Source organism: Ursus arctos, unplaced genomic scaffold, assembly GCF_023065955.2.
Source record: "Ursus arctos isolate Adak ecotype North America unplaced genomic scaffold, UrsArc2.0 scaffold_3, whole genome shotgun sequence".
NCBI lineage: Eukaryota > Metazoa > Chordata > Mammalia > Carnivora > Ursidae > Ursus > Ursus arctos.
The window spans coordinates 9,176,141-9,190,853 of NW_026622985.1; the positions used below are offsets into that span (position 1 = coordinate 9,176,141).

Below are 14,713 nucleotides of genomic sequence, written 5' to 3' on the forward strand. Positions count from 1 at the left end.
AACACGCCTGGGACACCCACAGGAACATCCTCATCTCTGTGCCTCAGCCCCGTCCGCCCACAGCAGGCATGCCACGTTCTCTGCTGTGGTCACCCTCTGCAAACATGGGACTCTGAGCATCCCCCGGTGGCTCTGGGACCTGTCGCCCCCACAAATCTGAGCAGAGGACACTCATACACCACCTCCAGCCAGAGATGATTTTCAGAGCAATGGCAGACAGACGACAGCTCCCCAAGGGAGGGCCCCAGCCGTGGAGACTCAGCCCCAAAGCAGGGGGAGCAAGCAGGCTCCTGGTTGGCCAGGTGACGGCAGAGACCCTTGGGCGTGACCACGGCATCCCGGGACAGGGTTCTGGAGAACCAGCAGTTGCCAGCTCCATTTTGCTCCGATCCCTTGCAGGGGAAGGTCCTCAAGAGCTGGGGTGGCAAGAGGAGCAGGGCCTCTCCAAGGCACAGGCCCTGCCTGCCAGTTCTCTCTGGCCTTCCCCAGAGCCCAGCCCCACCGCTGGTCCCAGCAAGGGCGTGCTGGAGCCCACAGCCTATGTCCAAAGACCACCCTGGAACTGCAGCTGGGACAGCAGCCAGCGAAAGGTCTCCACCCGCTGCTCCACCCGATGCCTCCAGGACCAGCATCAGCCCCCTCCCCGGAAAACCCACCCAGCAGTCCCGAAACGTGCAAAGAACGACAGGTTGCCAGCACCTGCCTGGCATCTCTCCACCCACCCACATTTCCCTGGCTCGAAGCCCTCCGAACTCTGACATTGTGGGCTTCTGGGGCATCCCTCAGTCACTCCCTATCTGGAAAACGGGCGTGAGAACTTGTCAGCCCCAAGAGACAGGCCTCTCTCCGAATGCCCTGAAATAAAACAGAAAAGCCAGAAGCGGATGACTCTTTACTCAGAGAAAGCACACACAGCACAGACGGAGCTCAGCCAGCACGCAGCTCACGGGACCCCAGCCCAGAGGGGCCTGACTCGCAGGGGGCCTGGGAACGAGGCTTGCGCTGGGGGCACACACAGGGGGTCTCAGGCAGTGTCTGGCGGCCAGGGGACCCCGGCCTGACTCTCAGTCTGTCGGGGCTTTCCGTCCTCAGGCCGTGCAAGGGCTCCCCGCCAGGAGGGCTCAGACACAGAGCAGCAAGAGCCTACGAACACCGAACACCTCGTGCGCAGTCCATCCAACCCCAGCTAAGGTGTGAATGGGAGGGCCACGCCAAGGAGGCCCAGGGCAGAGCCAGAGGGGGTGGAGCCAGCCAGGGGGTGGAGCCAGGGCCAGCGCAGGAGGTGGGGTCAGGGCAAGGGGTGGGGTGGGGTCAGGCCCGGGGTGGGATCAGGGCAGGGGGTGTGGTCGGGTTGGGAGGCGGAGTCAGAGCCAGGCCAGGGGTGGGGTCAGGGCAGGGGGTGTGGTCGGGTTGGGAGGCGGAGTCAGAGCCAGGCCAGGGGTGGGGTCAGGGCAGGGGGTGTGGTCGGGTTGGGAGGCGGAGTCAGAGCCAGGCCAGGGGTGGGGTCAGGGCAGGGGGTGTGGTCGGGTTAGGAGGTGGAGTCAGAGTCAGGCCGGGGGTGGGGTCAGGCCAGGGGGTGTGCTCGGGTTGGGAGGTGGGGTCAGAGCCAGGCTGGGGGTGGGGTCAGGGCAGGGGGTGGGGTCAGGACAGGGGGTGGGATCAGGACAGGGGTGGGGTCGGATTGGGAGGTGGGGTCAGGGCAGGAGGCCCGGGCGGGGCCCGGCAGGGCTCTGCGAAGGAATGGCCTGGACACCAGCCTGGGCAGCGGGCACAGCAGCAGCGATTCGGGCTCCGGCCTTGGTGCGTTTTCTTCCCCGGCCCAAGAAAGAGGAAGAGCCTGGGTGAGCAGCATGAGTGCAGCGGACTGCGGGGCCGGGTGGCGCCTGCCCACGACCGCCGGTTCCGGGTCCGGGACAGCTCCGCAGCCCCCGGCCCGGCCTTCCCTCTCTCCAGGCGCAGCCCCTCCGACCGCCGGACCTTACAGCAGCTGGTCAGGGCGCTTGCTGCGCCACACCACCAGGCCGGCCATAGCCACGGTCAGCAGGACCGGCACGGCGATGAGCGGGATGAGAACCTCGTCCGGGGGGTCCTCCCAGTGCGTCCTGTCCACGGTGCAGTTGGCGAAGAACTGCCTGTGGACGCCGCTGATGAAGCCCTGCGCCAGGGGGTTGGGCCAGTAGCAGCCCACCACGTTGGTCTCCACCTCGGTGCAGTTGGTGAAGCTCTCGTAGTACCTGCAAAGGCAGAGGGCGTGACAAGCGGCTCCCTGCACCCCCTCATGCTGGCCGTGACCCCGGAGAGCAGGGGTGCGGGCCCAGTCCTGGGCAGCACTGGAAAGCGGGGACAGGAGTGCCCTTGGGACCCTCCTACCATGGCCCCTATCTGACACGCCGCCTCCTTGCCCAGAGGCTCCTGGGGCAAGGTGATCATCCCCCCCACCACCAAGCCTTTCCTCCCCGGGGCTTCAGACAGCTGTCCCTGTGCCTGAGCCGCCTCCCCCACACGCACAACCAAGCTCCACTCCGCTTGGCCGGATGCCCGCCACGAATCCCCCAGGCCAGTGACGTGACCTCTGCACACACCCTGAGCTCATCTAGCCCAGACCCCAGACCTCCCATCTCAACCAAGAGCAAACGGAGCAGGGAAGCTCTGTGGCTGAGTAATGTCCACACCTCATGCCTGGGACTGGCTCCCTGGGAGGCTGGGAGCCCCCAGAGCCCCCAGTCTGGGCCCAGCCCCCAGGGCTCCCAGGACTTCCCGGTCTGCCCGGAGGACACATCAGGCCTGACCCCTTCCTTCAAGGCAGAGGGATGCATGACCCACAAGGGCCTTATCATCTAAGATGCTCTGTGGGCCGCAGGGGAGGGGTCTCCAAGGCCAAGGGCCAGCTGCCTCATTTGCCAGGTCAGGAGGGGGCGGCCCCCATCGAACAGGACAGGCTCGAGCCCCCTCCTCCACGGGCCTCCCTGTCCATGTCATCAAACCTCCAAAGGGCACTCAGCAAGCGACCCATGAGGTGCCATGTCTGTCCAGCAGGTGGGCTCTGGACAGTTCAAACAGCCGACAATGCTGCAACTACGGGGACCCAGAGTCAGCCAAACGGCCACCCCACCCTGAACACAACCAGCGGCCCCCAGACGTGGGAGCCTAGACTGGCGACCAGCACCCAAGATGCTCTGGAGAGAGGGCTGGACGGACACGTGCCAGGTCCACGGCCCGTGCCTTCCCACACCAGGCTGAGTGCCGCATGCAGATCAGGATTAGGAGGGCCAAGGGTTCCGGCCTTGGCTCCCCACAGGAACGAAGGCTGGGGTGAGGCAGGCCTGAGGCTCTGTGCCCCGTGTCCTCCTTCCTGCGCTGTCCTGGGGAACATGGCCTGGCCTGAGCCCTCAACAGGAAGGAGCTGCTTCCTACACAGATGCTGTCTCTGCCCAACAAGGGGTAGGAGACGAGGGGCAGTGGATTCACGTGGCCAGGCCCTCCGGGTGTCCAGCCTTCCTGGCAGCACCAGGCAGGGTCCTAGCGCAGAGGCTGGAATGCAGGTCACACACCTGGGCCCCCCAGGTAATGCCTACAAGGAGGAGACCACACAGACGGAAGAGAGCCAGAAGTAGAAGGGACGCCTGAGTCATGTCCAGAGCCTGGGACATGCCCAGGTCAGAGCCACAGGAAGCCTGTCATCCCCAGACCCACCCCCGCACCCACAGGGTTAGTGGGCTGCTGTCCAGGAGAGATCCAACATGGCCTTTGCTTGGGGCAGCCCCCGCCTCCGGAGTCTGACGAGAACCCTATGCTCTGACTCCCTTGCCTGCGGGAAGGCCAGCACCACTCTCCGCAGGCCCGAGATGAGGCCGGCTGAGGCTGGACACGAGCGTGCAAAGCCAGGCAGTGGAGCCCAGCCCCAGCCCCTCAGAGGGCAGCGCGGAACAGCGCGGGCTGACGGGCTGCCTCCGGCCCCAGCTCTGACCATCTTCCAGATTTCAGCCACGTTTCTTGTGTTCCTGAGCCTCAGCTTCTCCACCTGTAAGGGGGGTTCAGAGGACCTCTCTCCAGGAGGATGACGGAGAGGACGGGTGAGTGTGCATAGCACCCATCACCGCGGATCAGCTCACAGAGCCGCATACCCAGTGCCCACGCCGGGTGCTTCTCAAGAATGCTGGGGACTAGCTGGGCGCACAAGGGTAGCAGAGGCCACGACTCCCTGGCATCCTGCCGTCCGCACGCAGCCCCACGCCCTGCTAACTCGCTGGCCCCGGCTCAGGCTGGAGACACAACTGAGGCTTTCTTCACAAGGAAGGCGCTGTATGCACGACTTCAGGGAACCAGGGTCACAACACTCGTTCTTCCCCAGCATCCCCTGGTCACCAGGGGTCTCCCCATGTCCCCTTTGGGTGTGGCCCCCGGAGCACCCTCCCTCCAGCTCCTGGGGTGCTGCACACACAGTTAAAGGAGATGCAGCTCTAGCCCCGATGGCAGGGGGGGCACACAGCCCAGAAGCCCCGGTCAGATGCCCTCTCCCACCAGGCAGATGCTTTCCCACTCGGCTCCTTGCTTTCCTTCAGATTGGCTGCCCGTGTTGTTGCTTGTAGGCGATACAGCACGGCACCTGGAAACCTCGCCAGCAGCCACCCCTTAATGGGATGGAGGGGGTCCCACCCTCAGTGAGCCGGCCGTGGGGCGAGCACAAGGGCAGTGACCTCAGATATGGATCACCGTGGGGACAGGCCCCCCTGGTGCTCCCTGCCACTGAGACCCCTCGCTCCCCCTCTCCTGCTCTCACGCTCTGCCTCTGACTTTGTCCTCTTTGGTGGTTTTCTCGCTATTTGGGGGGCTGGGAGGGTGGCAGCTGCAACCTGAGAAAGGGCACCTGGGAAACAGGAGGTGGGAGCCCTGCGTGTCTGTCGCTGTTTCCATGATGACGGATTGGCAGGGGGAAAAGCATTCTTGAATTCTGAAGCCCCAGCCTCACCCCCTCCTGGTTTCCAGGGCTGAGTGGGGAGCCTGAGGCCCTGAGTCCTCACGTGTGTCTAGCCCGCTGCTGTCTCCCTGCACACACACCTCTGCCCCTTCACGGCCCGCATCTTGGTCCGGGGCCTCGGTGCCAGACACTGGTGGGCGAGCCCTTGGGGTCCGAACCTGAGCCCTCACCTGCAAATGGCCTTGAGTTTCTCCCTGCACCTCCCTGCCCGCCTTCTAGAAGTCCTGCCCCCCCCCCAGGACACCTGGCCTGTTGGCGGAAACTGGACCGCCTTGCGCTCCCAGCTCCGTGGTCCCACCAGCACCACCAGGGACTCTTTCTGTGTCTGCGGCACTTCCTCTCTGGCCCCTCACCAAGCATCTCAGGCACCAATAGGGCACTGGGGTCTCCCTCTTGCTGCACGGGGATCTCGAGATGCTGGTCCCCGCCATGCTGTTCCTGCCAGAGCCCTTATCCCTTATCCAGTGCCCCAGTCCCACCTGGTCTCTCACGACTGGGAGGGGTCACGGCTGGTGGGGGCTCGGGCCTGGGGGAAGGGGTGGCCTGGAACTTCCCTCCGAGGGATCCCCGGGGGCCCCGCACCTCAGGAAGGTCGGCTCACCCGAGGGGTCACCTCCTGGGTACAGTGGAAGGGGCGGCCGGGCGCCAACAGCTGTCCCCAGGCCCCCAGCTCCGGGCCCCCGGCGATGCTCGTGGATATGAGAAGGCACAGACCCGCAGTCCCAACGGCTCAGAGAACAAGCCTCAGGGAGGGACTCTGGACCCCAGCTGCTCCTTGGATGGTCCTCAGGTGCCTCGCAGACCACCCAGGTCTTTGGAAGCCGGCCCCCCTCTCCGGGATTGGGTCTGGCTCAGCTGCCATGGGAAGTCAGCTCCCACTGGCACTGACCCCAGATGCCCCTCTGGTAGCCTGCTCCTGTCCTCTGGCCCTGGGGCTGGACATCAGCTTGACCTCCTCACCGAGGCTTTAGTGGTGACAGAGGCACAGGGTGGGAATCTCCCACCTCACCCTCCCTGGCCCACCTCGCATGTCCACTCCAAGCCTGGCGTCCAGAATCTTCCTCACGGCTCCGAGGACAAGAGGGAGCCCAGAATCACACTTTGCATCAAACATCAAGACGCACTGGCTTCTCCCTTCTTGCAAATCATCAGCGAGGGGCCTGCCCTCCCCCTGCATCTCCCCATCACAGATGGTGCTATGCCAGTGGCCCCCGCGGGCTGAGCTGTGCCTGCCCCATGCGTGCCGGGAGCCCCCATCTTCCCCAGAAGCCGGGGGTCTGTCGGCTGCTTCAGTCCTTATTCCTCCAAACCCAGGCCCCCTGCTCTCCATCCCCAACAGCTGTTCTAGGGGCTTCCATGCCCAGTGCCCCAGCGGACAGTGGGTCTGGGGGTGAGGTCCACACCCACAACCCCTGCGTGGACCTGGCACAGTTGGTGTGGAGGAACTGTTCCTGAACGAAACAGAGTGAAATTTCTGCATCTGCTGGGAATGGGCAGGGGAGGGCAGGGAGGGCAGGCATGGCTAGGGTGAGCAGGGGAGGGCAGGAGATGGCAGGGGAGGGCAGCAGTGGGCAGGGGAGGGCAGGCAGTGGCAGGGGAGGGCAGGGGTGGGCAGGGGAGGGCAGGCAGTGGCAGGGGAGGGCAGGGGAGGGCAGGCAGTGGCAGGGGAGGACAGGGGTGAGCAGGGAGGCCAGGCAGCGGGGAGGGCAGCCCCATGCAGAGCCCCAGCACTCACACGATGAACTCGGACAGGTTACACCACTTCCAGACGTCCACCTTGTGCATCCTGTCGGCGAAGGCCTTCCCACAGAGGGGCAGCTTCTCCAGCATGCGAGTCTCGTTGCAGCCACCCACTCGAGGACACCCACCTGGAGAGGGGACAGCCACGGCCATGACACTGCTGGGAATGTCATTTGCAATGTGACCCTCGAGCCCTCCTGCTGACACCCCCCCTGCAGGCAGCGGGGGTCCCTCACGCTCCCCCCCACCGTGTGGCCCAGGGAGGTGAAGCCACTGCCAAAAGGGGACCCACGTGGGTGTCACCTAGATGGAACCCAGAGAGCCATGGTCTCCCAGCGGGGTGTGGGAGAAAGAAGGTGAGGGAGGGCAGCGGGCAGGGGATGCGTGTCCTGGGGGTTGGGGAAGCCGAGAACAGGTGGGCTCCCGCATATGGGGAGGGTGGAAAGTGGGTCCCATCCATCAGGGATGGCAAAGAGGCCCCACTGACCTCGAGGGTTGAGGGTGCCCAGAGCACCTCCCCAGAAAGATCTTGAGAGTCTGCTGACCACCTAGGGCCACAAGGGCACCAGAGAGGGCCACGTGGGAGCGAACACCACCAGCCCTGTCAGAGCTGCCCCTCGATTCCAGGAGGCCCAGGGCTGACAAGACACAGGGACTCATGTTCCAGAAGCGGGGGCCAGGTTACTCCCCAGGTCCATGGGGTCCCCCCCAGGATTCCTGGCACCCCCTCCCCGCTCCACCTCTGCCCCCAGCACCCCCATCCCTCCACCTCCACCTTCTCCCAGCTCATTCCCCATTGAGCAGTGCCTACCTTCAGGACCGGCCCACCCTTCCTCCCCAGACACCCCTCGTAAGCTCCCTTCCTATGACCCCTGCTTTAGCTCCCACCACACAGTCAAGAGAAAGCCCTGTGGTGTGTGTCCTGGTATGTGTGTGCATATGTGTGTATGTACGTGTATGTATGTCTACGCGTGTGTGTTTGTGTGTATGTGTATGTGTGTGCATACAGCCTTGTTGTGTGTGTGCATGTGTGTATATGCCTGTGTGTGCATATGTGTGTATATCTGTGTGTGTTCATGTGTGTGTATGTGTGTGCATACAGCCCTGCCATGTGCTCCCTGGTGTGTGTGCATGTGAGTGTGTGTACATGTATGTTTGCGTGCATGTGTGTACGTGTGTGCATACATCTCTGTGTGTCCTTGCAGAGAGTATTGTGTTGCAGGAGAAACCACAGGGAAAGAAACAGGAGAGAGGCCCACACCCAGAACTGGGCAGACCTGGGTTCACCCCCAGCATCACTGGTCACCAGCTGACCTCAGTTTCCCCATCTGTAAACTAAGGGAAACAGGTCCTGCTTCACAAGGGGGCCGTCCAGACAGGCACTAGCCATGTGCCCACAGAGGCTCCCGTCTTTATGATGTTGTTACTGCAGGTGTTTGATAAATGCCTGCTGCGCTAACCGCCTAACCACCCTAACCACCCCTGACCACCAGCACCTCCTTGGTATTCCAAAAAGACTTTTCAAGAGAAGGAATGAATGAATGATCAGTTCCTGAGGGCAGCAGCACAAATTTCATAGTCTGAGCACAAGCACATGCAGAAGAAATGGCCGTCAACAAGAAATGGCAGGTTCTGACCCACTGAGATCCTGCATTGCAGGCCAGGTCATCCCCAGGGGAGACCACAGGCTGCCTGGCTCAGGGAGGGGCTTGCGCCATGCAAAAGGTAGCCCCGTGACCAGAAGGGCACTTCTGGGAACAGAAGGGAGACGAGAATGAAGAAGGCAAGGTAGTGAGGAGTTTAAAAAAAAATTAAGTCCAAAAGAATACAGAAAAAAAGAGAAGAGAAAAAGTACTGATGACACGATGGTAGACGTAAACCAAACCATGTCAATAGTCAGATTGAGGGGCGCCTGGCTGGCTCGGTCGATAGAACATGTGACTCTTGATCTCAGGATTGTGAGTTTGAGCCCCACATTGGGTGTAGAGATTACTCAAAAATAAAATCTTAAAAAAAAAAAAAAGGTTGAGTGTCAATGGCCTAAACACCCAATTAAGAAGCTAAGCTGTTGGATGAGATTTAAAAAAATAAAAAAATAAGCCCCAACCATAGACTTTTCACAAGAACCCTACTTTAAACAGAAAAACTCAAATACGCTCAAAGTTAAAGGGTAGAAAAAAGACATACCATGCTACTACTAATCCAAAGAAAGGTGGAGTGGCTATATGAATGCTGAACGAAGTATATTTCAGAGCAAAGCATATTACCAGAGATAAAGAGGGTCTTTCACAATGATAAATGGTTCAATTCACCAAGAAGACATAGCAATGCTAAACATGTATGCCCCTAATAACAGAGCATCAAAACACAGGAGGCAAAAATGGATAGAACTGCAAGGAACAAAATGACAAATCCACAATAACAGTTGAGAATTAAATACTCTTTTCTCAATAATTTACAGAACAAATGAATAAACAAAAAATCGGTGAGTTTAAAGAAAAAGAACAGTGAGGGAGTGCCAGGTACAGACAGGAGGCCAGGGAGCCAAACCACTTTGCTTAGGGGTTGAGCACCCACAGTTGTGAGAGGTGAAGGGATGACAGTGAGTTTGGAAAGGTGGACCCTGAGCCAGACTGAAGCAGGCCTCCCAGGGCAGTTCTCAACCCCAGCACACTCCCGCTGAAACCAATCTCAAAGCCTTCACTCACAGGGTCCAGGCATGTAGCAGCCAAGACTCAAGCTGATGTCCCTTCAAGGGGAGCCTTGCCATCTCCTCCACAATGCCCGACCAATGTCCACAGAGTGCCCTGTCCTAAGTAAGGTCCCACTCACAGAGTCACTTAAAAAGACAGGGTCACCACGAGGGAAGATCATCCACCTGCTCGGTAACACAGTGGGAGGTCAGCCCAAGCCACCTGCCTGCAGAGCTGCCCCCGGTGGCCTGTCATACTGGCCTGAGCCAACACCCTCATGCCAATCCCATCTTTGGTTTGCCTGAGGAACAGCATCATGCCTCCTGCCCCCATCTCCCCAGTTTAAATGCCCAGAGGAAAAGTGACTTTCCCACAACCAAACGAGAGCCAGGGTGTGCCATGAACCTGTCCAGATGCACCTGCCCAGCGGCTGGCAGGAAGGCAGCCCTGGGTCCAGGGCCACATGGGCATGGTGCTAGTGACTCTGGGGAGTGCAGGCCCTCAGGGGCCACATGGAGCGCGGGGGATGATGATGAAACCAGCCCATGTTCCTTTCTCCCATCACTGCCCTATTCCAAAGGCACCTCTCTCTGTAGTTCCCCAATGGACTCCCCACCAAAGGTGCTGGAAGTCCACCAGCATTCTCCACACCTAGCCCTTGGCCCCATCCTGGGCCTGGCCTTTCCCTGATGGGGTCATCACAGCATCCCATCTGAGTCTCCTGAGCTCCACCCACCTCCCACAGGGGCATAAGCCACACAAGTCCCACACTGTCACCTCCTCCTGGCTGCTGCCACACCTCCTAGCGAAAACCCACCTTTACCTAGACCACCTACCTGATCTGACACCTGGGCTGGACCCCGACACCTGGACCTGCACCTCTGGACCCCCCAGACCCCTGGACCTGCATCCCCTGGACCAGGACCCCCTGGCCCTGAAACTCTGGACCAGCCCCATCTGGACCTGTACCCCTAGACCTGAACCCCCTGGACCTGCATCTCCTGGACCTCAACCCCCAGGAGCCTCTGGACCCGGAACCCCTGAGCCCCACAGCGTACCCTAACCACCTAAACCACTAAGACCCAGCCCAGTGTTTCCTTCCTCTTCTTCTCCTCCCTCTGCCCTGGGACCCTCTCTCTTCTCACCCCTCCTCCTCCTTCTTCCTGGACCAGAGTCTCCACCTGGCAATGTAGCAGGAGCCTGGCAAGGACTGGTGGAAAATGCGCCATCGAGGACCACGGGGGTGCTGTGGGGATGCCAGGACAGTGCCACCCCTGGGTCTGCACCAGACAGGCACCGTGGGACAAACCAGAATTGTCCTGGGCGGCGAGGGGGCGGGATTCTAGCACCATCTCTGATGCACACCCTGCTCAAACGCTCCCAGCAAAACCCAACACCCCAGCCAGTGCGAGAACAGCAGGTAAAGACGCAGATTCCTGACAACACCAAGAAAGTGGGCGGCTGCCACAAGCTACCAGCTGCATCAGTAAAGGTCTCGGGAATTAAACTGAAATACAAAACTCAGTTCCCCATCAGGGAAACAAAGAAAATGTAGAACTGTGCTCCTTTTGTCTCGGGGACTTCCAGACTCCAGGAGATGATAAACAGCCAAACAGATGCATTTCCCAGAGAAAGGCCTTTTACAAGCGGGGCATTTGGAAACGAAATACCGGAACTTCTCATCCCGCTCGGATGGAAATGAGGACCAACGACACCAGTCACCAGGCTCCGAGCGGCAGGCATGGCCAGGCTAGCCGTAGTTTCTGGAAGGTTCTGCCCCTGCCCCTGAGTCTGAGCAGTGTCCTCCCCACCCTGGACCTCGATTTCTTCTCTATAAAACGAGGAGTGGGGTCAGAAGACCTTCGAGGCCCCTCTCAGCCAACCACCTGTGTCACTGGGCCCAGTGGTGTGCATACGAGTCAGGATGACCAGAGGTGACTTGGCATCAGGACATCATTACTCATCACTGACCAAAAGAGGACAGTGCCATGCTCACTCACAGCACCAGCGCTGTCTGGGGGTGCTGTCGGCCCCTGGAGCCATGGCACGTGTGCCAGGCACTGGTGGGCGCTTTCCCACACATCCCTGTGTCTGAGCCTGAACCCCACGGCTGCCACAGGGTTATCGGGAATCAAACTAAAGGTCCCAATAGTCCTTCACATGTTGCTATTCCTACATCCACACTGCAGTGGGGGAAACTGAGTCCAGAGCCAGTAAGTGCCCTATGATCTTGGGGTTCAGCACTTGCAAATGGAGGCCCTGGGATTCGCGCCCAGACTGAAGGGTGCCATCGAGGAGCGGGCACAGAGGTGAGCCCCGGCGGGGGGGGGGTGGCGGCTTCTGTTGGACCTCACCACCCCGAGGCCCTGCACAGTGGCTGCTGCCTCTGAATGGAGGTCTGCAATTCCCCCGGAAACCTCCCTCCCCTGGCCCTCCACAGTCAGTCCTCAATGGGCCTCTGCCGGCAGGAGGAACCAGTCCCCCAGCTGGCCCTGCTCCCTGGATGGCCGGGCCCCCCCTTTGCACAGATGTCAGCAGGCCTGGGACCCTCCTTCCAGATGTAGCAACCTCCACAGCTCGGCCCCAGCTATGACACATGGCGTGTGACCATGAGCAGGTCTTGCCTTTCCCTGCGTCCCACTCGGTCAGCAGCCACTTCCCAAGGCCCTCCCTCTGGCAGGACCAGCACTGGGCTGGATCCGCAGAGAGGCCGGCCTGGCCCCACCCTGGCCGGGGCGCCCCACCCGAGCTCCATGGAAGGGAGCCGGTGGAGCCACGGAGGGAGGACCAGACGGCCATCAGGCCCCGAACCCAGTGCTGTTAGACGCGGAAGATGTGTGTGCAAGGTCTGCTCTGGCCCTTCACAATCTCATGCTGGAGGCAGCTCAGCGGAGCCTCAACAGTCCCCGGAATGAAGCTAAAGGCTCCCTTCCCTTGAGGAACCAAAATCTCCATTCCAAGGGCCTCGCATTTGAGGCTTACTGAAATCCCGTGTCAGAAGCCACAACGCACCCTTTCTTTCAACACAAACATCCACCTAGCCCTACGCTCTGACCCTGGAAGGTGAGATGAAGCCCCACTTCCCTCACCCAGACATCTCCAGAGATTGGGAAGCCAAGCGGCCAATCCAGCCCTTTCCCACCTCCTAATTGGTTCCAAACCAGCAAAGCTGACAGCGATTTCAAACAAGGTCAACTTTGCATCTTACAGCCAGGGACATGGGCCAGCGAGGGCAAGGCTGGCCTCCCACAGGACTCAGGGGACAGTGGCCCCTCTGAGAGGCCCTGAGCCCCTTGACCCCCAGGTCAGGGCTCCCACCTCAGCTCAGCCTTCTACTCAGCAAGCCTCTCCCAGGGAAGCCTTCCCCAAACACACACACACACACACACACACACACACCCTCTTACTTGATCTTGGATCGTCTCTTTAGTAAAATTTTTCAAAACAAGCTTTTCATCGGATCCATTCCCAAGCCGTAAACAACGTATTCTCCCTGGAGCCCAGTTTTCTTGCTGGAGGAGGGATCTGGGAGTGAAGCCTCAGCGAGCTGCCCCCTTCCCGGTCCTGTGAGCCCTGCGCACACGCGCACAGGCTCGCGCTGCGCGCGCTCGCGCACACACACACACACACACACACACACACACACACGGAAGGGCTGTCCTCGGAGGACAAGTACAAGTGGAAAGCACCAGCCCTATGGGGTCTGGATTCCTCTCACCCAAGCCCTGAGAGTGGGGTTCACGCAAGAGCCCCAGGACGGAGAGCTCACTACCTAACAGCGAAGTGCGAGCCGGACCTGCGCCGCCTGTGCTCGCTCGGGGAGTCGCGCTGGCAGGCCACCCCAGCCCGCTGGCAGTGAGACCCGGGACATCGCAGCTGCGAGGAGCAGGCGTGGCCCCAGCCGGGCAGATCCTGCACAAGACCCCACGTCCCCCTTCCCAGCCCCGGTCCGTCGCCTTCGGCTCCTCCGGGGACCGTAGACAGGACCCTCCCTCGGAGGCTGGGGACGGCGCCGGGGTCACGCCTCGCCTCTCCGGAGCCAGGCGCGCCGGGCAGGCCAGGATCCGTGCAGGGCAGGAGGCGCGGCCCGGCGGGGGCGCGGGAGGTCGAAGCCCGCGCGGGTCCCCGTGGCCCCGGAGGAGGTCGGGGCGCCCTGGCTCCGGACCCCGCGGCCCCTTACCGCAGAGCAGCAGCAGCAGCAGCAGCCGAAACTGCGGGCGCCGCCGCTCTCGCGTCTCCATGGCCGGATGGCTGTGGCGCGCGGTAGGCTCGGTCCCGGCTGGGTGCGCGGGGGGCGCCGGGGGACGTGGTCGAGGGTGGGGCCGCGGAGAGCCCGCCCCTAAACTGCGCCCTCCCCCTCGGGGACGCGCCCACCCACCGGGGACACTCTTGCTTCCAGAACGCGCGCTTGTCCGGGACGCGCCCTCCCGGGACGCGCCCACCCGGGACGCGCCCCACCTCCCCCAGAACTCGCCCCCTAGCCGGAGCGCACACCCTCAAGACACGCCCCCCACCCCCGGTGCTAGCCCCGGCCCTCCCGTTCCAGGGTGCTGCCGGCGGCGAGCGCGCGGTTGGCAGGACGGGGGCGGCTGGGGGGGAGGAGCGGCCTAAGGAGCGGGAAGGAGTGGGTGCGCGTCCGGGAGTGCGCCTGGAGGCGGGGAGCGGGCGGCCGAGGGCCGGGAAGGTGCCTGGGGCTGGAGTGCTGTGCGGCTCCGAGGGCAGGAAAGACTGGAGGGGAGGGTGTGCGGGGGTGGCACCAGCCGGAGGAGAGGTGGGGCCGCGGAGGGGTGGGGAGCCCTGTGTGCTGGAGCAGGGAGGGGCCACCAGAGTGAAGCGGCTCATCCCTGAGTCCTTACTGGCCCCAGGGCCCCCAGGGTACCTTTCTGGGGGCTTCCCTGTGCCTTTGCACCCCTCTGCACCAAAAAGGGATGGGGCCTGGGCAGGTACAGCACGCTGGTGCGCGCCCCAGTCCTCAGGCCCTGGTCCCTGCCCTGTGACCTCTGGGAAACCTCAAAGGACAAAATCAGGGCCAGGGGAGTGACTGGTAACCAGGAAGACCTGACCGCAAGGAGCATCGCGGGCCTGGAGTGGGGGAGGGAGAGACTCGATTAGATCACTTATGCGGGTTTGGTCACCTCCGTCACCTTCAGCCCCTAGCAATGGATCCTGGTCCAAGTGGACACCTGGTCACATTGTCACCCCGAGTACCTTGGAGGGAGGGACCCCTCTGCCCTCGGTGCCCACAGCCCAACCGTGGGATCACACACCAGTCCTCAGGCTCGAAGAGCAGAGCCAGGAGGGC

The 14,713-nt window shown here is 61.8% G+C and overlaps 1 protein-coding gene across 1 annotated transcript; it reads right to left on the reverse strand.

Annotated features, from left to right (window-relative positions):
• Window positions 1-768: 768 nt before the first annotated feature.
• RAMP3 (receptor activity modifying protein 3) lies at window positions 769-13,687 on the reverse strand. Its single transcript, XM_026502062.4, has 3 exons — window positions 13,592-13,687; window positions 6,714-6,846; window positions 769-2,234 (listed from the first exon to the last, which is right to left on the reverse strand). The coding sequence occupies exons 1-3, from the start codon at window positions 13,650-13,652 to the stop codon at window positions 1,979-1,981; spliced, it is 450 nt and encodes a 149-aa protein (XP_026357847.1). The 5' UTR covers window positions 13,653-13,687; the 3' UTR covers window positions 769-1,978.
• Between the last annotated feature and the right edge of the window lie 1,026 nt (window positions 13,688-14,713).

What these genes read in the sequence shown, in the direction of transcription:
- RAMP3 (XM_026502062.4), bottom strand. Translation starts at nt 13,652, where the DNA reads ATGGAGACGCGAGAGCGGCGGCGCCCGCAGTTTCGGCTGCTGCTGCTG. An exon ending in GCTGCTGCTGCTGCTCTGCG is followed by an intron (nt 6,847 to 13,591) that starts GTAAGGGGCCGC and finishes TCCCCTCTCCAG; the next exon opens with GTGGGTGTCCTCGAGTGGGT. An exon ending in AACCTGTCCGAGTTCATCGT is followed by an intron (nt 2,235 to 6,713) that starts GTGAGTGCTGGG and finishes CTGCCTTTGCAG; the next exon opens with GTACTACGAGAGCTTCACCA.